Source organism: Sinocyclocheilus anshuiensis, unplaced genomic scaffold (genome assembly GCF_001515605.1).
Source record: "Sinocyclocheilus anshuiensis isolate Anshui unplaced genomic scaffold, SAMN03320099.WGS_v1.1 scaffold958, whole genome shotgun sequence".
NCBI classification, from domain to species: domain Eukaryota; kingdom Metazoa; phylum Chordata; class Actinopteri; order Cypriniformes; family Cyprinidae; genus Sinocyclocheilus; species Sinocyclocheilus anshuiensis.
The window spans coordinates 19,853-42,482 of record NW_015539929.1 but is presented as its reverse complement, the minus strand read 5'-3'; the positions used below and the strand labels follow the sequence as shown (position 1 = coordinate 42,482).

Here is a 22,630-nt window from a genome sequence, read left to right as displayed (position 1 = left end):
AAATGATAAAATGTTAATTTTGCACCCTGTCCAGAGCTGTTGAAAATATCTAAAATATAAAAATAAACCTTTTTTCCTTTATTGAACTCTGTGTATTATGTGTGTGTTTGTCGTTCAGGCCGTCTGCAACAGCTCTCCTCACTCATCCCTTCTTCAGACAGGTACATTCAGTCTTTCATCAAGCTGTCATAAACTGGATCCTGTCTTCAGTCTTACAGTGTAGCCTAAAGTAATTCATGTATTGATCTTCCAGGTGAAGAAACACACAAGGGACTCTTTCCTCAGTTTGATGTATCCGGCCGTGCCAGTGTCTTGTCCTCCAGGCACGCCTCCATCCGAAACGCCCACCCAGACCTGCAACACCCCGTCACCCACCGACCCCGAGCCCGAGGACGGCATGTGGGACTTCTCCTAAACCTCGCCGCCTGTTTCTGTCTCCATCTCGTCTGTATCTTGTCCATTTCTTGCCCATTTCTCCATAAGTATATTCCGTATTAATCCGTCCTAACCAGTTGCTAGATTTAGTCATTTTGCTGTTCACTTGGTTTGTATTTGTCACCTCATACTACGGTAGCCCCAACCACAGTGAAATCTCACTAAATCCCATCTCTATATGGACCAAAGTGTTGATGACATCATCTTGCACTCATGGGCATATCTACATTTTTAGCCAATCAAGTGCTCTCTAGATCGAGCACATACCAGCTGCCTAGACTTTTCCTGACTAGCAAGAGCAAGTAAAAACTCTTAGTTAATGGCTGTGACTTAAACTAAAAGCCTATTAGCTTGGGCTGCACGATTCATCAAAATAAAACTGAATTTGTGATACAGTGTTTATTAAATCTCAGACTGCTTTTAATTTATTAAACATATGTCTTTCTTAAATACTTGGTTTAATTTTAGAGTAAATATGACAATACTAATATTTCTTACTTGAATAATTGTTTATCAATAATCATGATAATAATAATAAAAATAATAATATTGTTTTTCTTGAACTATTTTAATTTTACTGTGAAATATTATTATTATTATTATTATTGAGAAATAAAAAGTATTCAATTAGAAATATTAGTTTTTATTTCACTGTAGAATTAAAAATAGCTATTTTTATTTCTCAATAATAATAATAATAATATTGTTTTCCTTAAATACTCTTATTTTAATTTTACTGTGAAATATTACAAAATTAATCATTCTTATTTTTGTTTAATATTTTATTAATTATTTTTACTTTTAATTTTACAGTAAAATATTGCAATGCTAATTTTTCTTATTTGTTTAAAAATATATAATAATAATAAATTATGTATATTATATTCATCGTTATATGTAATAACAAAATTCTTGGCAAAGTTGTGCAGCCCTATAAACAAGCACAGCAAACCTGGGTATTTTTAATCACAATTTTTCACAATCATGCAGCTATACTATTAGCTATTTTTAAACAAGCATTTTTTTATATGTCCCACCCAACTTTCTGTAAAATACAGGAAAGAAACTGCACTGTCAAGCCATTTGATTGGTCACTTCATGCAACATTTTCTCTTTTATTATGGACAAAAAAAAATGACACACTCTGTGACTAGTGTCTTATTCCGTGCTGTGTGCTCATAAGTATGCTGCACATTTTGGGCAATGTAGTAGGTCACCCAAGTATTCCATGCATACTGCCGCACATACTGTTAGTATGCTATTCTGAATTTAAACCATGTCAGTGTGTGATCAGAGCTTCCTGTTTGATGTTCACAGCAGCCAATCACATCATGAACTAACTGCAAATCACTGGATTTGATCCAACTCCGACGAGTGAGGTCATCAAACTGAGCCATGAATGCAGGAGCCAGATATCATCTTTTGTGTGTGTGTGTGTGTGTGTAAGGTATTAGTGCATCACCCACTCAACCTGTGCCAGTGAACATGTGGGTGTGTGTACAGTACATGTGTTTGTGTGTATGTATCTCTGTGTTCAGATATCCACAAGCCTCCTCTTGCTCTGAATGAAGAAACTGCACGTTTGAATCCTGTGAAGAAACAGACCAAAACATCAATGCTGTGCTGTTCAACCGCTCGTCAACACTGCCTCAACCCAATCCAGATGAAACTGAAGGACTGAGCAGCTGTAACTGTGACTGATATTATATTTACTGATTTTTTAAAAACATGTTAACTGTATTTAGACGTGATATATTCTTACTCTATTTCATAACTCTGGTGTCCTGTCATTTGTTTTTTGCCTTGTGCCATTTCCTAATGCAGTAGATTCAAAGTGAAATTCTAGAAGTTCCTGCCAATTAAATAATTATATATATCGTTTTTTATAATTTTTCTTACCTTATTTCCCTTGTAATTTTGCGAGCTTATTTAATTCGGTGAATTTTACTTTTAAACTCAAAAACATTGAATTTCCAGGAATTTGTTTTGCATTTGACGAACTTTTATTTACTGCACCAAAGCATTTCTGTATTTGTGCTCTCTGGCCAGCAGGGGACGGTCATATATTGTCAAAATAGTCAAAATCATCATAAAATAAATAGATCCTGCATTTTTTAACATATCATGCTTGCAAAAACCAATATATTTCATGTCAAGGTAACTTAATCTTTACAAAAGTACATGAATTATAGATTTACAAATAGCGACGACCGAATTATTGAGGCTTAATTTAATAATCTTGTTGATGGCATCTTATTAGTATTAATTAGGCAAGGTCATGTTTATACAGTGAGTTGTTATACATGTTTATCTGATCGGCATACGTTGGCACGTGAACGCTAGTCATTTGGCGAATTGCTGAAGTTTGTTTATGAATATTAATTCGATTACGTAACAGAACACCCCGGCCTGACTGCATGATAAACGGGTATATACATTGTTAATTTATTCATATTGCTGGCAAAATTTTATATACATAAACAAAAATGCTTAAATTCATCCCCAATATTTAAGGTATTTTTAGTGGAATTTGATTGTTTTATATCTTCTCTGAAATTGTTAAAAAAAGTAATTAACATGTTTAAAATATTATGACATTATTTTCAGTTCCTGTTACTAATTAATGTCACACTTTGTATAGCACTGACTGTCTTATGCTATGCTCTGTTTGTTATTTGTTCTATTTTCATTAATAATAAAAAAAAAAAAAAAAGATAAACGGGTATGTAAAAAATATTTTCAGTATGTCTTCAGTACGAAAATTGTATATTACATAGTTTAGGCCTTCTTGACTTTAATGTTAATCTTTTAGATAGATTTTTAGATTTTTATTAACTAAATTAAATAGTCTAAAAACAAACCAACTAAAATATCAGTTATAAAATATGACTGTAAAAAAAAAATCTCAAGGAAGCGTACGTAGCAACGTAAGCATGATGTAATTAATATTCATTACGCCAAGCCTTTGAGGGATTGGTTGTTTCGCTAGTTTCAGCCACGCCTTTGCGAGCTCCACATAGGCAACGTAAAGGAGTGCGGCCTGTCGTAAAACATCTAGGGAAGAAAACACACGCACACACACACACACACACACCTTCAAGTGACTCGAGCCCGTGCCGTGGCTTTGTAACGAGCCGTCCCAGTCCAATGCGATGATATTCGTCTCATGCATCCGGGCTGTCAGGCTTATCTGGTTACAAAATGAGTCAAAAGCTAGTTTGGGTGGTTGAAACCGACCTGGGTTAAATGTCAGTGGCGCTTTCAGTTCATGCCACATTCCTGGATTCTTCACCAGAACACAAGCTTTTTTGGTCGGGAGTTTCGACGGGCTGCTTTTGTTGAGGCAGGTGAGTTTCACAGCGATAGTGAGCTAATCTATTCATGCACAGTATTAGTATTGTATATGCCGTTGCCACTTGTTATTATGATCTGATCTTTATAATACGAATATAAAATATAATATAAAAAAACATAATTCGTGTTGATGTTAGGAAGTATTCGTAACAGTTACATCTATTTCTGAAGTAAATATTTTAGTCAAGATAATGCTGTTGGTCTAAGTGTTGAATGTTTTCTATCTTGTGTTGTAAGTTTCTATCTAAATCTAATAATTTGTCATTTTTGTTTAGTATGAATAGCTTAGAAGAACACCCAGAGTTCTAGATCAACTCTTACTATGTGCAAGTCCTTGGACATTTATAAATAATAAATGCACAGAAAATATATAACTGATATTGTCAAGTTATGGAGTTAAAATATAGTTTACATGCTATTTCAAGGCTGGAATATAATGTTGGCTGATGTTGAGTTGGCCTGGGATGATGTCATGGGTCTCTGTTTATTTTGGGCTATTTTGTCCTTCTCTCAAAGTCATGCATTGCACATTTACTGTTATCTGTGGCATGCAAATGTGTTTTTGGAATTTGCAATGCATTCGTGCAGCATCGAAATCCAGGGCTGTTTTTAATGTGTGCTGTATTTGTCGACAGGGCTTGGAAGAACAGAGGAATTTTTGGAATATCGAAAAGCTGCTGGTGGAAAACTGCCGGAAACGCACAAGTCCAAGTCGTCTGGGATTCGTATCGTTCACATGATGGATGTGATTTCACAGTGCACGGAGGAAATGACACGATCTGTCACCCTGGATTAACACGGACTCAGATTCACCCATTGGTGGGATTTGTTATCCACGAATTAACGTGGCATTTGGGCAAACTCCTTTTGGCAGGATGTTGACACCATGAAGGCTTGGGAATACTGACCATAATATAATCGGGAAGATTTCTGCCTACATGCTCACAGCTTGCAGTGCAGAATGGCATCGCCCGAGAGACTGTATGAGGTTTGGATGCTGTACTGCAATAAGGTAAAGAGCTTGCAGAGCACATGCACCTTCATAGAGTTAATGCATTTAATTTCTCATGCAAATGCACACTGCATCACTAAGCACAGCCAAATAATCTCCTTGCACATGAGGAGGAGTGCAGTTTATTTTATTTATTTCTTGCGCAGTGCATGGGGCTGGTACACTGTGTTCTATATGTGAATGCATGTCGTGACATCATGAGATGCCCTCTGGAGAGATCCGCTTCAGTTGTGTTCATTGATGAGGGATTGTAGATACTACCGACCCCCATCTGTGACATCCCGTAATCGGACTTAGTTTAAGATAATCAACCCGAGATAATTCAGCGCACAGTGACAGATGGTCTCTTGGTTATACTTCCCCATTAACCACAGATGCGTTTCGGTGTTTAAGAGTTTTCCCATAAAGATCTCATGAAGAGAAAATAATGCTGCTTTACAAAAAAAAGAAAAGTCTTAAAGGTGAAGCGTGTCATTTTTTGTTAAATGTTAAAAACTTTCTTATCCCAGTTCAAGATGTAGGAACAACTATAAGTACACCTTTAGATGTCAGTTTCCCCAAAAAGTGTAAACATTGCTCCATTTGTTTGTTCAAATTTGACTCAATCGATAGTGGGAGTTTGGGGTGGAGCTAACTTGTTTGACCGACCAATGGCAGATCGGGGGAGTGTTCAGGAAATCTGTTTGAAAACATTATTTTTGCAGTTCCATTTTTGCTAGTGTTGCAGAAATGACACGCTTTAAAGAGCCTTACATGTCTTCAGGTTTAGGCTTTTTAATTGGGACTTTCTCTGAAATGGATTTTGTTACCAAGATCTTTTTAGTTTTCACCCCAAGGAGCTGTCATATAGAAATTATTTTCACCATCTAATCAATTCCTGAAATATAAATAAATCAAATTATGCAAGTAAAATGTGTTTTTAATTTATGTCCCCTCTAAAATGTGGAATTTATGTCCCTTCTATTTTTTTCACCCTAGAGATTGTGTTTGTAATATAGCTGCAGTGTTGTTTTGGTATTATCTATATACTATTAATTAATGTTTTGCTTTTATTTTTATATTATATTTTTTTATATTTTATAATGTCATTTTAGTTAGTAGTAATTTTCATTTATAGTAGTAATTTTGTTCTGTTATTTTTAATACTGTTTTTTATAAACTATTTTATGAACTATTTAATAAAATTATTTAATCATTATTTTAGCCATTAGTTGCAAAGGCAGCATTTCCAGTTTTCATTGGTGTTTCATCTAATATCTATATTTTATTATTTCAGTTACCCTAAAAAAAATTTGTGTATGATTTACTTCAAAACAAAAAAAATTTACTTAGAATTTTTTTTGTAAATTTCACAAATAATTACAAAGAAATGGCAAGTAACATTCAATTAAACATGAAATTTTAAATTAGAAAAACTGAAATAGCATTTTCTTGTAATAAATACTCCAATAAATAATCTGTTTTATTCACTTCAAAAAAACTTTTTTTTTAACAGTTATGTTTTGTAAGTTTTAGTTGCACCGTTTAGCTGCAGATTCATCTTTAGCGAGTAGTTCAACACAACAACACGCTTTACACTCCTTTAAACTCCTTGTCTTTGTGTTTTGTGTTGCCAGTACAGATCTTTAACTGCTAGGTTACCCTCACGCTGGTGTATTCAGATCCTTGTTGAGACGGGTTCAGGACATTTAACACCAAATCATTCTCAGTAATCATGAGCCAGAACAAATGTAATAACACATTCTCCAGACTGTTATCCTTTCTACAAGAGAGAATATTCTGCCCGAGTGTCAGCAGTGTCTTGTGGGTCTGTTATGTCAGTGTTATACAGCGATTAGAGTGTGAGCCCCTCAGAGCCGCGGCCGTCCGCAGGGACGCAGGACTGATCCAGATAAAATAAGACTGCCAAATCTGAACATCAGCCTTGGGTTGTGGCAGAAAACCTGAGATTTAGGTCTAAAAGGAATAGAAGACTTAAACATGTGCACATTTTACTGTTCAATCAGGTTTTAAATGATAAAAGAGCATCACGAAGTGGTGTGATATACAGTTTTATTTCAGTTATACTTATTAATCAAGTCTTGATTCTCTCACAGTGAAACGTTCAACCTGCCAACTCGTCCTTGACATCATTTCCGTCATGAGCTGATAGTCGCAAGTCCAGTTTGGTTTTGTTTGCTGCAAGAATGACCTTTGCTTTTGTTTATGGTTTCTGCGCTCATACATTAACCGGTTTGTGATCTTCATTTCCTCTTCAGCACGCTAATGTAGCCTAATCATTATGGCTGTCAGATTTACATTTATGCATGATGGCAGACTTGGGCTTTGTGTTTCCTGGGACAAAATGATTTCCCAACCTTCTCAGCCTCTGTATGTTCTGTTTACCTGTTCGCAAAACATAGAGAACATAGCCGCGGAGGAAATCGATAATCTAACCCAGTGCTGGAGAAAGCAAACAAATACTGGAGAAATGTTGTTCTGGGAACCTTCTAGCCTTGTACTGAGAGCTCATATTTGATTCTGAGTGATGTTTTCCTGTTTAACCACCTGTATTAAGTTGCCTCAGCAAAACTTTGCCCTCTGTACACTTCAGTTTCCTGCTCAGCAGTATCTGAAGTAGGTATTGTCCATTCAGTAATAACGTATGCCGCTGCTTCCATCAGATCATGATGAGTAAGACGAGCCCTGTTCAGACACATATTACATCTCAAGGTCACAAAACAAAAAGGCCATGCATTCTGATGGAAATTAATTTACAGGGATGTTCTGTCATCTCATGCACCATGAATGGCAGTAGTGTTGTCACGGTACCAAAATTTCAGTATTCTAGTCTCATTATCCCAATACTGTTGCCACTTTTTAATCACTTTGTGTTTCCTCCTCTTGAGGTTGCCACTGCTTTTATGAAGAGGTTGCCAGGTTTTCACAACAAAACCCGCCCAATCGCGGTTCGAGGGGGTCTCCCGTTAAAAATCACGTTCCGAGGATAAAATACGCATGTTTTGGCGGGGTTCCCCTGGTAAAATTCGCATTCCAGGGGCTAAATATCACGTTAATGGGGTCGTTTTTCAACCCGCGGACATGAAAAACAACCCGCGGCAACAGTGTTAAAGCAGCCCAATTCCGCGGGAAAACCGCGGACTTGGCAACACTGGAAGAGGATAGCTTTCGGATAGCGCATCAAGAACCGGGCTGACCGGGTACTCGGTACCACCGGTACTTAAGAAAACCTGGTACCGTAACGTTTTCATTTTTTTAGTATCGACCTGGTACCGAAATACCGGGTCTTTTGACAACACTAAATGGCAGCATTATTTATATAGTTAGTTCATTTCAGTTCTTTTAAAAAGCAAGTGTAAAATTTGTGGATGCTAAGGTGTTTTGAGTGTTTTTTTGAATGCATTAGGAAACCGGCATTGCAAGTGTGCTCTAATGGTTTTTAGGGTCATCTTTTTACTGGTTTCTTCTATTTATGACTCAGGCCCCTCCTTCTAACTTAATGGTGTGCTCATGTTATGGTAGAATTAGTTCAATCTCTAAAGTTTCAGAAAGCTCCAATTTCATGTGCACTTTTTTAAAGAAGTGTCTTATGCGCACCAAGTCTGCATTTATTTGACAAAAAATACAGTAAAGAGAGTAATATTGTGAAATATTAATATGATTTAAGATAGCTGTTAATTTGAAAATGTTATGGTCAAGAAGCATTTCTTTATATTATCAATGTTGAAAGCAGTTGTGCTGCTTAAAATCACAATTATTTGATGAACTGAAAGTTCAGAAGAACAGCATTTATTTGAAATGGAAATCTTTTGTAGCATTAAAAATGTCTTTACTGTTACTTTCAATCAGTTGTGATTATGCATCGAATACTTATGAGAAACAGTTATTGTAATATTTGACTTGGCATACAATTAACAAGTACCTTATGTGGCAAAAGTGTCAAAGACTTGCTGCATTTGGTTTCTCTTCGCATTGGTTCCTCCATGTAAATGCATAGATCAGGCAGGGATTCAATTAGATCCTGTTTGTCAGAAACCAGCAGGTAATTCAAACAGTATCTGGTGGTCATTTTCTTTTGGGTTGTGAGAGAAAAACACTGAACTTCAGACAGTAATGAAACTGGCAGCTAGCACCTGTAAATAATAAAATGACATTACAACCCCATAAAAACAATTGTTCATATTGGGTTAGATGATCTTTGTGGTGCATTTCATGTGTTTTTGAGACACCAAGTGTGACGTCTTTGCTGTCTTTCTGAATGACAAAAATGGCAGATGGACAAATGTCTAAATGGCAGATGAGTTGAAAATGACTGAAGGAAGAACCGGACGGATTGAATGAGGCCTTCATGATGACCTTTTTATAAGGTCTGTTTACTCAAGCAGTTTAATAGATGCTGTGCTTTGTGTCTCCTGGTTACAGTTGTGGTCCCACACACACACACACACACACACACACACTCTGAGATAATGATAGACTGCACAGAGTCACTGTACACACATGTGTGACAGCAGCAGTTGTCTTGTGAATGGGACGGAGCTACTTGTGCTGTGACCTTTGACCCGGTTAAGACCAGTGATTATCAGGACTTGTCCTTCAGTGATGCTATAAACGGCTTTTACAGGGCTATTTATACATGTACACACACGTACAGTACTCATCCATTAGTCCTGTTTAAAGAGGGACAATGAGGAAATCCTCTGTTTGGGAGTGTAATCCACTCTCTGTTCATATTCTGTCATATACTGACAGGTGCACTGTGGAAATGAAATTGGCTGTATCTAGTACTGTACATTCATTATTATTGGGAAATCCGCCACAGCAATGATCAACCTCTCTAATGGAACTAATGTGGTCGGAACCAAAGTTTACAGGACTGCGTTCTCTGGAATCTTCTCAGGCGGAGGACTTCTACATTCCGATTGGTTGCCGCCAAACCCCGTCATAGCTCATTATCATAAAGTTGACGTGATTTCAACTCTCCTCGACGCCCACACCGTCCAAGACGCGCTGCGCCGCTGCTCGCCGGCGGCGGTGTGAACGCATGGTAAGGGTATGGTAATGTTTCTTCTGAGAATAGAATAGAATATAGAATTGAGTTGAATTGAATTCTGCCACATTTTTCATTAGTTATTCGAAAGGTGTAATAAAGTGTAATAGGACACTTATATAGTAAGAATATAGATGTAAATGTAAATATACAGTATTATGAATTACTAACAAATATATGATTTTGAATTTGTATAAACAATTATTTTACAGTGTTTTTTGGATCATTAAGTTAATTTGTAGCAACTTACGACCTTCTCTATTCAACCCGTTATGTTTATGATCTCTATTTGAAAAATTTCAATATGCATTGAACAAAAATGAATTATTAAATTGTTGTTCAATTTTTATTTCAAAATGACTTAAGTCTTTAACCAAAGCTAAATTTTAGCTAAATTGTCCCACATTAAATTTTAAATATGTAGACTACCATTCATAAGTTTGGGGTCAGCATGATTTTAATGATATTAATGAGTCTATTATGCTCACCAGTATACAGTAAAAACAGAAATATTATTACAATTTAAAAGAACTGATTTCTATTGTAACATTTTTTAAAACGTAATTTATTCCTGTGATGCAAAGTTGAATTTTCAGCATCATTACTCCAGTCGTTAGTGTCAGAAAGGCAGGCGTGCAGATATATCAGAAACTTGTTAATGCATTACCCAAATATTAGTTTTTATTGTAACAGCTATGATTTTTAGGGGCTTTAATGATGCTTAGTACTATATAGTAACAGATTTGGACTTTCAGGACCCCTTCATCACAGGGCCCAGGACAGATTTCCCAGTTGTTGTCCTAACATCTTCTGCACACCTGTGTGGTTGCTCATAAAACAGAGGTTAATGAATCAAAACCGCCTGCACATCTGTAGACCGTGACATTAGCGAGCTCCATAAATCATCTTAGCTGCTTTCTTTTGCCTTGTTGTCCTTTCTCTTTCGCCATCTCGTCTGGTTTGCAGGTTCAGAGGGCACTGCAGGACTTACATGCACACATGAGAGAGCGAGAGGAGATGAGGACAGCAGGATGCAAAATTTAGTGTGAGAGAGAAGTAAGAAAACCGAGATAGTGGGGTGAGAAAGAGGAAAATGTGTTAAAGTGAGAGAGAGAGCAAGCAACTGGAAAGTGCTGTGCAGGCCTGTGCCGTCTCACTCACAAATACCGGCTTTCCTCACCATGGCAACAGTCCCTATCCGATCCTCGCAGGAACTCAAGTTCCTGTTGTGAAGGATTATTTGACTACTGAAATGCACAACTCCGATATTAGACGACAGAGAATAAACGCAGAGACCGTCTGTTCAAATGACATCAAGTCAGATCGGATTTAAAAGAATATTTCCTCTTATTTTTAAGCCAGTGTTTGTGTACTGGCGTGCTGTTGATTGCTACAGAAAATAATTTCTCATCTTTCAGAGTAGCTTTTATTTTTATTAAAGCGTTATGCATTTTGTGTAAGTTATGCATTGCCTATGTAATTCCTTTGAATTTGTTGAAGGATATAACTTCGGATAGGTAGCATAGGCTCTCGTCTCATGCTAAAACATGGAGGTTGATATGTAGGTGTAATGCTTATACTTTGAAATAGTAGCTTTGTTCCAGACCCTATTGCACTGCCCACCAAGACTGCATTTTAAAGCATCATAGGCACATCCTCGACATGAAGGCTGTAAGCAGTAAGCGTCATAATTGTTCAACCTTGTTTCTGACAAATTCATCCAATATGCATCATTCATGGAGAAACTCACTCCAAAATGCATTGCAACACGATCAGTAATAATATACTAAGTTTATATTATTTTATAGTATACTAAAGGATTGATTTTTTTTTTTTAAGTCAAACTATCTTACCCAACATTTGTGTTCAATATGTAGCAATTTTTTTTAATGTCAGACTTCTACAGGGTTGATGTTATTTTGTTGGCCAACCTAAAAGTTCATCCTGGTTCCCTCAACTAAAAGCCAGTAGTATTTTCCTTTAGCTTTTGAATTATTGAAGAGTAAGTTCTATCACCAACAAAAGTTTATGATTCTTACATGTTTTTTTCATCAAGATAAACTTGTATGAACACAGCTGAATTTTTACATACCTCTTGCGAAATGCGAAATGCAAAATGTCAATAATTTTAACAAAATAAGAAGGATCATGAAAACTGCATGGTATTTTTATTTTTTTAAATTTTTTTTAGTCCTGTCCTGAATAAGCTATTTCACATAACATATGTTTACATTTACTCCACAAGACAAAATAATAACTCCAAATAATAAGTCCATATAACACCATTCAAAAGTTTACATACCCTTGAATCTTAATACTGGCTCTTAATGCATCAGGGTGCCTCAGTAAATGTTTTCACCTTTTGAGGTAGTTGTGTATGAGCTCCTCAATTGTCCTCAGTGTGAAAAGATGGATCTTACAATTGTACAGTAATTGTTGGAATGGGGTCAAATATGCAGAAGATGCTGGAAAACCAAAGAATGTGCAGGACCTGGAGGATTTTTTTGGAGAAATGTTGGCAGTTCAACGGCTCAGGACTCATAAACAACTATCACAAAATATCAAAACTGTCATGGATCATCCAGGTAACGTCATACAGTATTAAGATTCAAATTAAAACAAATAAACATGAAACATGTTCAAATATGAACAAATACATTTGATGAATTCAGTTATTATTTTGTCTTGCGGAGTAAATGCAAACATCTGTTATGTGAAATAGCCTATTCAGGACAGTAGTAAATAAAAAATGATATGCAATTTTCCTGATCCCTCTTATTTTGTTAAAGGGGTCATATGATGTTGCTAAAAAGAACATTATTTTGTGTATTTGGTGTAATGAAATGTGTTTATGCGGTTTAAGGTTCAAAAAACACATTATTTTCCACATACTGTACATTATTGTTTCTCCTCTATGCACCGCCTTTCTGAAACGCGTCGATTTTTACAAAGCTCATTGGTCTGAAAAAGCGAGGTGTGCTGTGATTGGCCAGCTATCCAGTGCGTTGTGATTGGCCGAATACCTCAAGCGTGTGACGGAAATGTCACGCCCCTTACCATATTGTGATAATGCCCTGTCCGGCCGGAGCTACGAGACAAAAACATTAAAGAGCTTGTAACACTCCAAAGAGAAAGGAAAAATTGAAATCGCATCATATGACCCCTTTAAAATTATTAACATTTTGTATAAGGAGTATGTAAACTTTTGAGCAATCGCTGGAAGTAAACAGCTAAAAAGGCCATAAATTAACTACACCACTGTCATGTGACTTCAATGTCACTACCATTAAGCTTCCGACAACTCTTTCAATTTTTATTAAAAATCTACAACCTGGAAAGTTTGAGTTAAAATAGTTTGCAAGAATGTGTTACTCACAAAGTGACTAATGACTGTACTGTACCTGTTTAGTGTGATGCCGTTTAATGTCCCTGACAGCCTCTGTAGTCCCATTTAGCCATTTGTTAGCAACCATCTTTTTCAAGACACAAAAAGCTTAAAAAAACATGAATGGAGTATGAATGATGTATTTTATGTCATAGAATAAAACATTATTTTGAGCTTGTTTTAACCACAGACCATATTTCAGGCAGTTATGTTGAAATCTGTTCATAAAAACCATTTATTTTGGGACGATGGAACCAGAAGTTCAAAAATGTTTCTGAGTTTTAGGACTATTAAAGTATCATGTTGTTAGCTTAGCAACCATGCTAACACAACACTGCCTTAGAAGGCTCTGCCTGTGTAGACAGCAGACAGCAAGACGAGTTTAAATACTTGTCGGCTTGGCTTGTAAATGCATGTTTCATTTGTTTTTACAAATCAAGGGGAGAGGTAGCGTTATTCTCTGTGGAGACTGACAACATTACATTTAAGCAGCAGTAGCCTATTTCTTGAAAGAGAGGATAACAGATTTGGAAATGATCACAGGAGAGAGAATATGCTGCATACTTGAAGACAAATTATTATGGCGTGTCAAATGGACAGAATGTCTGGCCCATGCGATTAGAGTGAGCTCAGTGTTGTGGCTGTAGGTCATACGCCCAGCATTAGCCAATCTCTGCCAGTTTTCTGTGCCTATACATAACCATTTCTGAAATAAACCCTCAGAATAGGACTGTTAGTAGTACTAAGTACTAGTCATTTATCAGATACTTAAATCCTACACAAAAGCCACGCCAATTTGACATGAACAAACAAGACAAGTTACTAAATTATTATGCAGGAGTCATTCAGGTTACAACAAAATCATTTCCCCCAGGGTGTGCAATATAAAAAAGGCTACTTAAAGTTAATGTTTACCAGTTTTAGAAGAAGAACCACTTAATCGTTTAATTGGGAACTTGACATGCATGAGTAGGTGGATGTGACCGACTCGCCCCACACCCTTCCAGCTGGAAACGGCATCAGGAGCAAGGCAGTGCCCGTTCTGTGGTGAGATCTCTAAATAAACAGGGTGTGCCACCTTTGGCCAGATCTAGACCTCAATAGACATGTGTCTTGCCGCTGGATCCCAAATGAATGGGCCTTTTCTTTTCCACACACACACATACACATGCATAAACACATTCTACTTGTTTTTTTGTGTTTGGAAAAGTCCAAAACACACTCCTTTTGGTGTTGTGTTGTCCATATCTCCTAGTGGTCCGTTGTTTTTTGCTGTGGACGTGCATGGCTCTGTTCTGATGATCTCACCGAGAGGAATTTTTGAGCATGATTTCCTGTTCTGGATGTCTGAGTGTAGCACAGCTTAAACATTGACCACACAAACAGCCGCATTGAGTCGTGATACAATCCAGCCACGTCAATTACAGCGTCACATGTTTCATGAACTCGCGCTGCCAGCTCGTCAGATTGCTATTGATCGAGATTTAATTCTGCACGTGGTAATCTGGGTGAAAGGGTTTGTGTGTGGATATTTCTAAGGAGCATTGTTCTAGGTCAAGCTCGTCTGTCTTCAGGAATGCTGAAATGTGTATGTGCTTGGCGATTCCTGTAGGAATGTGGTCAGGCCAGTTTGTTAGTAGTCAGGTGTCTCGTGTTGCACCTGATATTATCCACCCGCTGAACCTAAAACATTTGGACACACCTTAGAACAATAACTATCTAACTGAAAGCATTCCTGTAGCTCAATGACAAAGTCATGGTTTCGATTCCCAGGGAATGCATGAACTGATAATACAGTGTATCTGAATGCAACTCAAGTCACTTTGTATAAAAGCATCTGCCAAAAGCATAAAGGCGCACCTAGCAGTAGATTGCATAATTCTCTCCATGATTAACACTGTCCTTTTTCTTTGTTGTTTTCCTGTTCTCTGAAACCCGTAGAAGGACCCGGACTACCTGAAACTCTGGTTGGAGATCTTCATCGGCTCCTACGAGAGATGCCTGGATGTGGATTTCGAGAAACCACCAACCAGGTAGACTTTACTGCAGTCCAGCTACATTTATCCATCAATCTAACCATCTGAGATGCACTTAAACCTCCATTATCAAGTGAATAATTGCTTAAAAGAATGAGATTAAGTTCACAGTTCCTTGTCACATCTTTTCAGTTTTTTCTGCACTACAATGTGGGCTGAAGTCTTGCATAGCCAGTCTTTTGACAGTTAGTATCAAGTCTGGTCCACCTTGGAGCTTATTCAGTCAGTTTTTGAAAATATGCAGTTTTGTATCCTGAATCACTCCCTGTGTAGAACTGTGTAGAAGTGGAGGTCGGCCTTCTAGTACATACCTGTATATGAATGGGTGTAACCATAATGCTCAATATGGCGGCAGTAGTCCCGCCTACAGTTAAAGGGATAGTTCACCCAAAAATGAAAATTCTGTCATTAATTACTCACCCTCATGTCGTTCTAAACCCGTAAGACCTCCGTTCATTTTCGGAACACAAATTAACAAGTAGCAAGGAGATCGGTAAAATAATCCATGTCACATCAGGGGTTCAACCGTAATTTTACGAAGCGATGAAAAGAAAACAAAAATAACGACTTTATTCAACAATTCTTCTCCAATTTGTCTTCTCCGCGTCACCCTGGCGCCATTTTAGAGAGTATCCACTGAACGCAAACAGCGTATGCTGTTCTGTGTCAACTGAACCACGCGGATACGTTGTTTCGTTCAAATCAGAGCGTAAACGACAGAAAACGCAGCTGACACAGAATAGCATACGCTGTTTACGTTCAGTGGATACTCTCCAAAATGGCACCAGGGTGACACGGAGGAGAAGAATTGTTGAATAAAGTCATTATTTTTGTTTTCTTTGCGTACAAAAAGTATTCTTGTAGCTTCGTAAAATTACGGTTGAACCCATGATGTGACATGGATTATTTTACCGATCTCTTTGCTACGTTTCTGGACCTTGATCGTGGTAATTACATTGCTATCAAAGGGAGGGTCATAGAGCTCTCAAAATTCATCAAAAATATCTTAATTTGTGTTCCAAAGATGAACGGAGGTCTTACGGGTTTAGAACGACTTGAGGGTGAGTAATTAATGACAGAATTTTCATTTTTGGGTGAACTAACTCTTTAAAAGAGCCAATCACCTTTTTGTTAGAGGCAACATTACATACAATATCGCAGCTGTAGAAATAAAAGTCCCATCTTGCAGTTAAAAGAGACAAATAATATTTTTATTTACTTACGAATGCACATATGAATTAGCCCGACTACCCTGAGAATTTGAGCTTAAAGGCACAATCATATGAAAGGCTGCAGGCTAAAGTGACTTGCCTGAGAGACTTATTGGTATAAAAGCAAGCCAATCAGATTGTGATATTTGACCATGTTTGTGTACTATGTCCAGTGTTATTTTAGTATTATTGATATACTACTTTCTACCTTATTTTTCATCGCCGAAGTAAGCTGTTTTCTGTGAACGTGTGAGACTTCTGATTCATTCTCTGCTGTAGGGAAATAACCAGAAGAATAACAAAGTACTGTAAACAGTAAAACTGTTTGTGCTACAAACCAGTGTGTTTATAATTAAGAATAATATGGTAAAATAATATGGTAAGAACACCACGAACGAGTTGTTTTGTACAGCTAACAATAGCTGGAAGCGGATGACATTGGAAGCTAGACGTGTTCAATTTACAAATGGTGGATGGTGTTTGTTAATATTTTGAATTAGATTTTATTTTTATATTTTCGGTTTTGACTTTAATTTTAGCTAAGTTGTTTTAAGTTTTAATAATTTTGTTGTGTTTTTTCTGTTTTTTTTTTTTGTTTTGTTTTTGTAATGTTAGTACTTGAAGTTCAACTAAATGAAAATGTAAAGTGTTGCCTTAAAGTTGAAGTAATACAATTAAGTAACACTTTTTAGTTTAATTAACGACAATAACCCTTAAGACTGACTTTGAGTAGTTTGTTGGTGTGTAATATGAGACTGAGACTAGACAGGAAGTACGCCTTTTTTAACTGCTATCCTCTGTTAAACTTAATAAGCTAAATTTAATGGTTTAATATTAGAGACACATCACATGATTGTTTTGGTTATGTGTCTGTTTGTGTACATGCATGTCTGTGGATAATGAGCCGTATTTAACGGACGCCCTGCCATCAAGGTCACGTTCTGATGCAAGTGAGCGGCAATACAGAGAAAATCCAGCGAGCCTAGTCTCTGTGTGTATGTGTGTGTGCATGGAAAATAAATTGAAGAGGCTAGAACTAGATAAAAGTGGGAAATAAGACCGTTACAGAGCTTGAAGAACAGAAAGAGGGAGAGTGTTGAAGGATTTATGCGGTGGTAGTGCATGAGAAAATCACTCTCGCTTTCCCAGCTGTGGTCATGTGATCATGAAGTGCTTAGGCTGTCAGATGACATTACGTAATGCGGAGCGAGAGGAGAGCCAGGAACCGACAGACGGAGAGAGAGATGGGATTGTCATGGGTTTATTCGTCTCTCTCCTTTACAGCTGTGCTGTTCTTCTCACACAGATCCACTTCATTACTGTACAGTTCTCTCACTCTTTTAGATGCTGGAAAAACACACTCTTGTAGTGCAGAGTATTTGCCTTCACGGTCAGGACTGCAGAATTACAAATCCCAGAGGTGCTTTAAAGGAGTAATTCACCCAAAAATGACAGTTCTGTCGTCACTTATGCCTTCAAACCCCATATGTTGGTCTTCATTTTCACTGCAATTAGTCCCCAGGGGATTCAAGCATCACAAAAGCTCCATTTAAGTATTGTAATCAATATATATGGACCATTTTATAATGGTTTTGCATGTATAATAGGGCTGTGTTGAAAAAGGATTGTTTAATCAATTCTCATTTTGATGAACTGATATTGATTCCAAGAATTGCTAAATATATGCAATATATTACATATTGTTTTTCCTTAAACCTTTCTTCCATATTTCATGTATGTTTGAACAAATCCAAGTTTTCATGACAGCCACCATTTAAATGTTTATATTTTAAACAACAATCTAGAGTAGAAATGTAATTATATCTTTTAAAAGTTATTATAATGCTATTATAACCAATTGAGATCGGAATTGAATCGAATTTGCAAGTTTGTGAATTGAATTGCAAGTTTGTGATTTGAATTGCAATCTTGTTAATTGTGAATGGAATCGCGAGTTTGTGAATTGTGAATGGAATCGCGAGTTTGTGAATTTTGAATGGAATCGCGAGTTTGTGAATTGTGAATGGAATTGCGAGTTTGTGAATTTTGAATCAAATAAAAAAGTTTGTGAATTGTGAATCGAATCGCGAGTTTGTGAATTGTGAATGGAATCGCGAGTTTGTGAATTGTGAATGGAATCATGAGTTTGTGAATTTTGAATCAAATCAAAAAGTTTGTGAATTGTGAATGGAATCGCGAGTTTGTGAATTGTGAATCAAATTGCAAGTTTGTGAATTGTGAATGGAATCGCGAGTTTGTGAATTTTGAATGGAATCATGAGTTTGTGAATTTTGAATCAAATCAAAAAGTTTGTGAATTATGAATCGAATTGCAAGTTTGTGAATTGTGAATCGAATTGCGAGTTTGTGAATTTTGAATGGAATCACGAGTTTGTGAATTTTGAATCAAATCAAAAAGTTTGTGAATTGTGAATCAAATCGCAAAATGTGAATTGTGAATCGAATCGCAGGTTTGTGAATCGTGAATCACAAGTTTGTGTTCCGAATTGCAAGCTCGCGAACTGAATCGCAAGTTAGTGAATTGTGAATCGAATTGAATTGTAAAATTTGTGTCAATACCCAGCCCTAATTTCTGATGATTTTGCATGTGTGCTGCAGGTTGGAGGAGACGCCGCCCGTCATGACGCTGTTACCTGATAACATCCTGCAGGTGTTGCGTCTGCAGCTGCTGCAGTGTGTGCAGAAAGCGTCTGAGGGACTGGAGCCTGAGCAGCAGACGTTGGCCCTCCTGCTCCTCAAGTTCCTCATCGTCATCTGCAGGTCAGACTCTGAGGGCCTGATGGGAGAGAAGCGCTTTATGACTAAGAAAAAACATTGCAGAAACAGATCAGTATTTGAGCTAAATGCTCAAACTTACTCAAGTAAAAGAACTGTTTGCATATAGAGTCTCTTATGAAAATATAAAGTGCACTGAATCTCAGGAAAAACAGAAACTGGACACCTGTGATCCTGCTGAATGTTTCATGAGTTCTCCGAGCACCTGCTGCTGAGGGTTCATGCGTGGTTTCCACTTTCAGCGACACATCGAGACTTTTAAGGGTCCAACAGTGCCATTGCTCGAATGGCAGCTGCTACTCAAATGTACACACACACTTAATGAGGATATCCCATAGACTACTTTATTTAAGGTTGTTTAACATAACTCTAGTCAAACTCTTTTAGATGGTTACAGTTTTTAGATGTAAAAGAGACATTTTTCAATCATACACTACCATTCAAAACTTTGGGGTCAGTAATATTTTAGAAATTAATCGTTTTATTCAGCATAGTTTCATACAAGGATGCATTAAATTGATCAAAAGTGACAGTAAAGATATTTCTAAATAATGTTACAAAATATATATTATTTAAATAAATGTTGTTCATTTGAACTTTCTATTCAAAGAATAGAAAAATCATTGTTTTCCACAAAAATATGAATCAGAAATGTTTCCTGAGCAGCAAATCAGCATATTAGAATGATTTCTGAAGGATCGTGAAGACTGTAATGATGCTGAAAATTCAGCTTTGATCACAGGAATAAATTAGAGTTTAAAATGTTACAATAGCAAAATGTTATTTTAAATTGTAATAATATTTCACAGTGTCATTATTGTTACTGTATTTTTAATCAAATAAATGCAGCCTTGGTGAGCATAAGAGAGTTTTTTCAAAACATTTAAAACATCTAACCGACCCCAAACTTTTGAACCTTAGTGTAGCTCCTGGGACGATATTGTCTTCTTCTGTGAACATATATTTCACATGCATGTCCACTCAGTAAGATGTTGTAATTTGTCCACTCACAGACTCTGTAGCGTCAGCTGGATGTCCTGCTTCAGCAGCAGTCAGTGTGTGATTTATGATCATAGGGGTGGCAGGGGAATCTCTCTGACAGCTAGAACTAATGGTCCTGTCATACGACAGTCTGTCCAATACAGCTACACACGCACGCACGCACGCACGCACGCACGCACACGCGCACACACACACACACACACACACACAGACAGAGAGAGTTTCTCCACACTGACAGCTGTGTAATGTGTCTTGACAGGAACCTGTCAAATGTGGAAGAGATCAGCGCCTGTTCCTACATAAACCACATCATCACCATGACAACACTTTATATCCAGCAGGTCTGAAACTCGCTTCAATATCAAGTTTTCTGTTTATCCATTTATTTTTTACTTTCTGTCCCCATTATTTAATGGTGGTCAAACTGTCCTGTTTTGCCCTCTTCCTCTTCCCTATTCTTTCCTCTTCATTTTCCAATTAATTCCTCTGCCTTAACTTTCCATGCCCCTTTCCTCTATTATTTCTCATTCTCTTCCTTTTCCTATCCTCTATTATTTCTAGTCTGTTCCTTTTTTTTAACCTTTTCCATACTTTTCCTTTTCCTTTTCTTTTCTTCCCATTCCTCTTACTCTTCCTTTTTCTGTTTTCCTCTTCATGTTTCTCTCTTCTTTCTTGAGGAAGACAAGAGGAAAGAAAAAATTCTGGAAGAGGAAATGGCAGGAAAATAAAGAGGGAAAAAAATGAAAGCATTTGGACTTTCATTTCCTCTCCTCTTTTATTGTTTTCCTGGCCTTTCCTATTTCTTTCCTTTTCCTTCTCCCTGTTCTTCTTTTCCACTTCCTCTTTCTTTATTCTTCTTTTACATGTCCTTTTCCACATCCCTTTCCTCTAGCCTTTCTCTTCCTTTTCCTGTCATTTCCTCTTCCTTTCCATTTTCCTTTCTTTTGACAAGAAAATAAAGAGAAAATATGAAAGCATTTCCTCTTCCATTTCTTCTCCTCTTTTTCGTTATCCTGTCCTTTCCGCTTCCTTTTCCTCTTCCTCTTTATTTTCCTTCCATTTCCTCTTCCTTTCTGTTTTTCCTTTCTTTTCCTCTTTATCTTTCTTTCTCTGTATTCCTCTTCTTTTTCCATTTAATTATTATTATTGTTTCCTCTTCTTCTATCCTTTCTTATCGTTCCTTCTTCCTGTTCCTATTCCTGTTTTCCTCATCCTCTTCCTTTTCTTTCTTCTCTTCCTATCCCTTTCCTCTCCTTTCCTCTTATTTCTTTCTCTGTATTCCTCTTCTCTTTTCTCTTTCCTCTTCCATTTTCTCTCCTCTTTATTGTCCTTTCTGTGTCTTCTTTCCCCCCTCTTTTCCTCAGTATTAAAGTAAATCAACTCTTTTTTCCCTCTCTCTGTTTAGCTGAAGAGTAAGACGAAAGAGAAGGAGCTGGCTGATCAGACACAAGCCGAGGAGTTTGTCCGTCACGCTTTGGCCTTCTGTGAGAGTCTGTATGATCCCTATCACAACTGGAGGCATCGCATTCACGGGTGAGATATGCAACCAATGCCGATCCCACAGCTGAAGCTTTTCAGAAATAACTTAAATATTTGTCTTTGATGACACATGATGCATCTTACTAAAGTTTCACCCAATTGTCTAACGGGTAACATTTCTCGTATGCAAAAAATGCATTGTATGTAAACATCACACCTGTCAAATGCCAGTCATGCTTCAGTAAGAGGACATCACGGCCTCAGTTGTTAATCTCTTTGTACGAGCATGTACTAATCCAGACGTTTCCTCATGCACACTGAATAGGGCATTCTTAGGCTCCTAACTGTAGAATAAACCGGTGTTGTTTGGAGAGCTGCTCTGTTTAAAATAGCGGTGCAGAGTCAACATTAAATCAAAACCATTTACTGAAAAAGTAAATCATTTACTTTCTTAATAAATACTCCTGGTCTTCTTGTGAATGATTCGCCAGTGCGTGTTATTTGAAAGAAAGAAATGTTTGTTTTCATAATCTTTTATCAAAAAGATAAATCTTTTATCATGTTTTAACCTCTGAAATAACTTCACTGAGAAATAAAATACATTGTCTGCAGTGAAATGCTTTGTAAATGTTGCTTTAGTTATTCGGCACCACAATAATGACCGGCCAGTGGAGAATCTGTATGTGAAGGTTTATGTTACAAGTTATGGTATAGGTGTTGCTAACCCAAAGCGCTCAATCCAGTGCAGTTCCCTGTTATTCAGTAACATGAGCCACACAGATACACACTGTCAAATGAGGCAAACACACACATATACAGTGAAAAACACAGCTGTGTTTGACCAATAAACACATGTCTTGTTCTACAAGTT

At 37.0% G+C, this 22,630-nt stretch overlaps 1 protein-coding gene across 1 annotated transcript in view; it reads left to right on the top strand.

The window, feature by feature from the left end:
• Positions 1 to 3,499: 3,499 nt before the first annotated feature.
• Positions 3,500 to 22,630, top strand: part of LOC107686773 (neurobeachin-like protein 1) — a gene marked incomplete at its 3' end in the record, with an annotated part of 37,897 nt that continues 18,766 nt past the window's right edge. The window contains 6 exon segments of the mRNA XM_016483891.1: positions 3,500 to 3,782; positions 4,425 to 4,801; positions 15,178 to 15,269; positions 19,102 to 19,263; positions 20,540 to 20,621; positions 21,686 to 21,813. Of these exon segments, the coding sequence (XP_016339377.1) occupies positions 4,751 to 4,801; positions 15,178 to 15,269; positions 19,102 to 19,263; positions 20,540 to 20,621; positions 21,686 to 21,813 (515 nt within the window).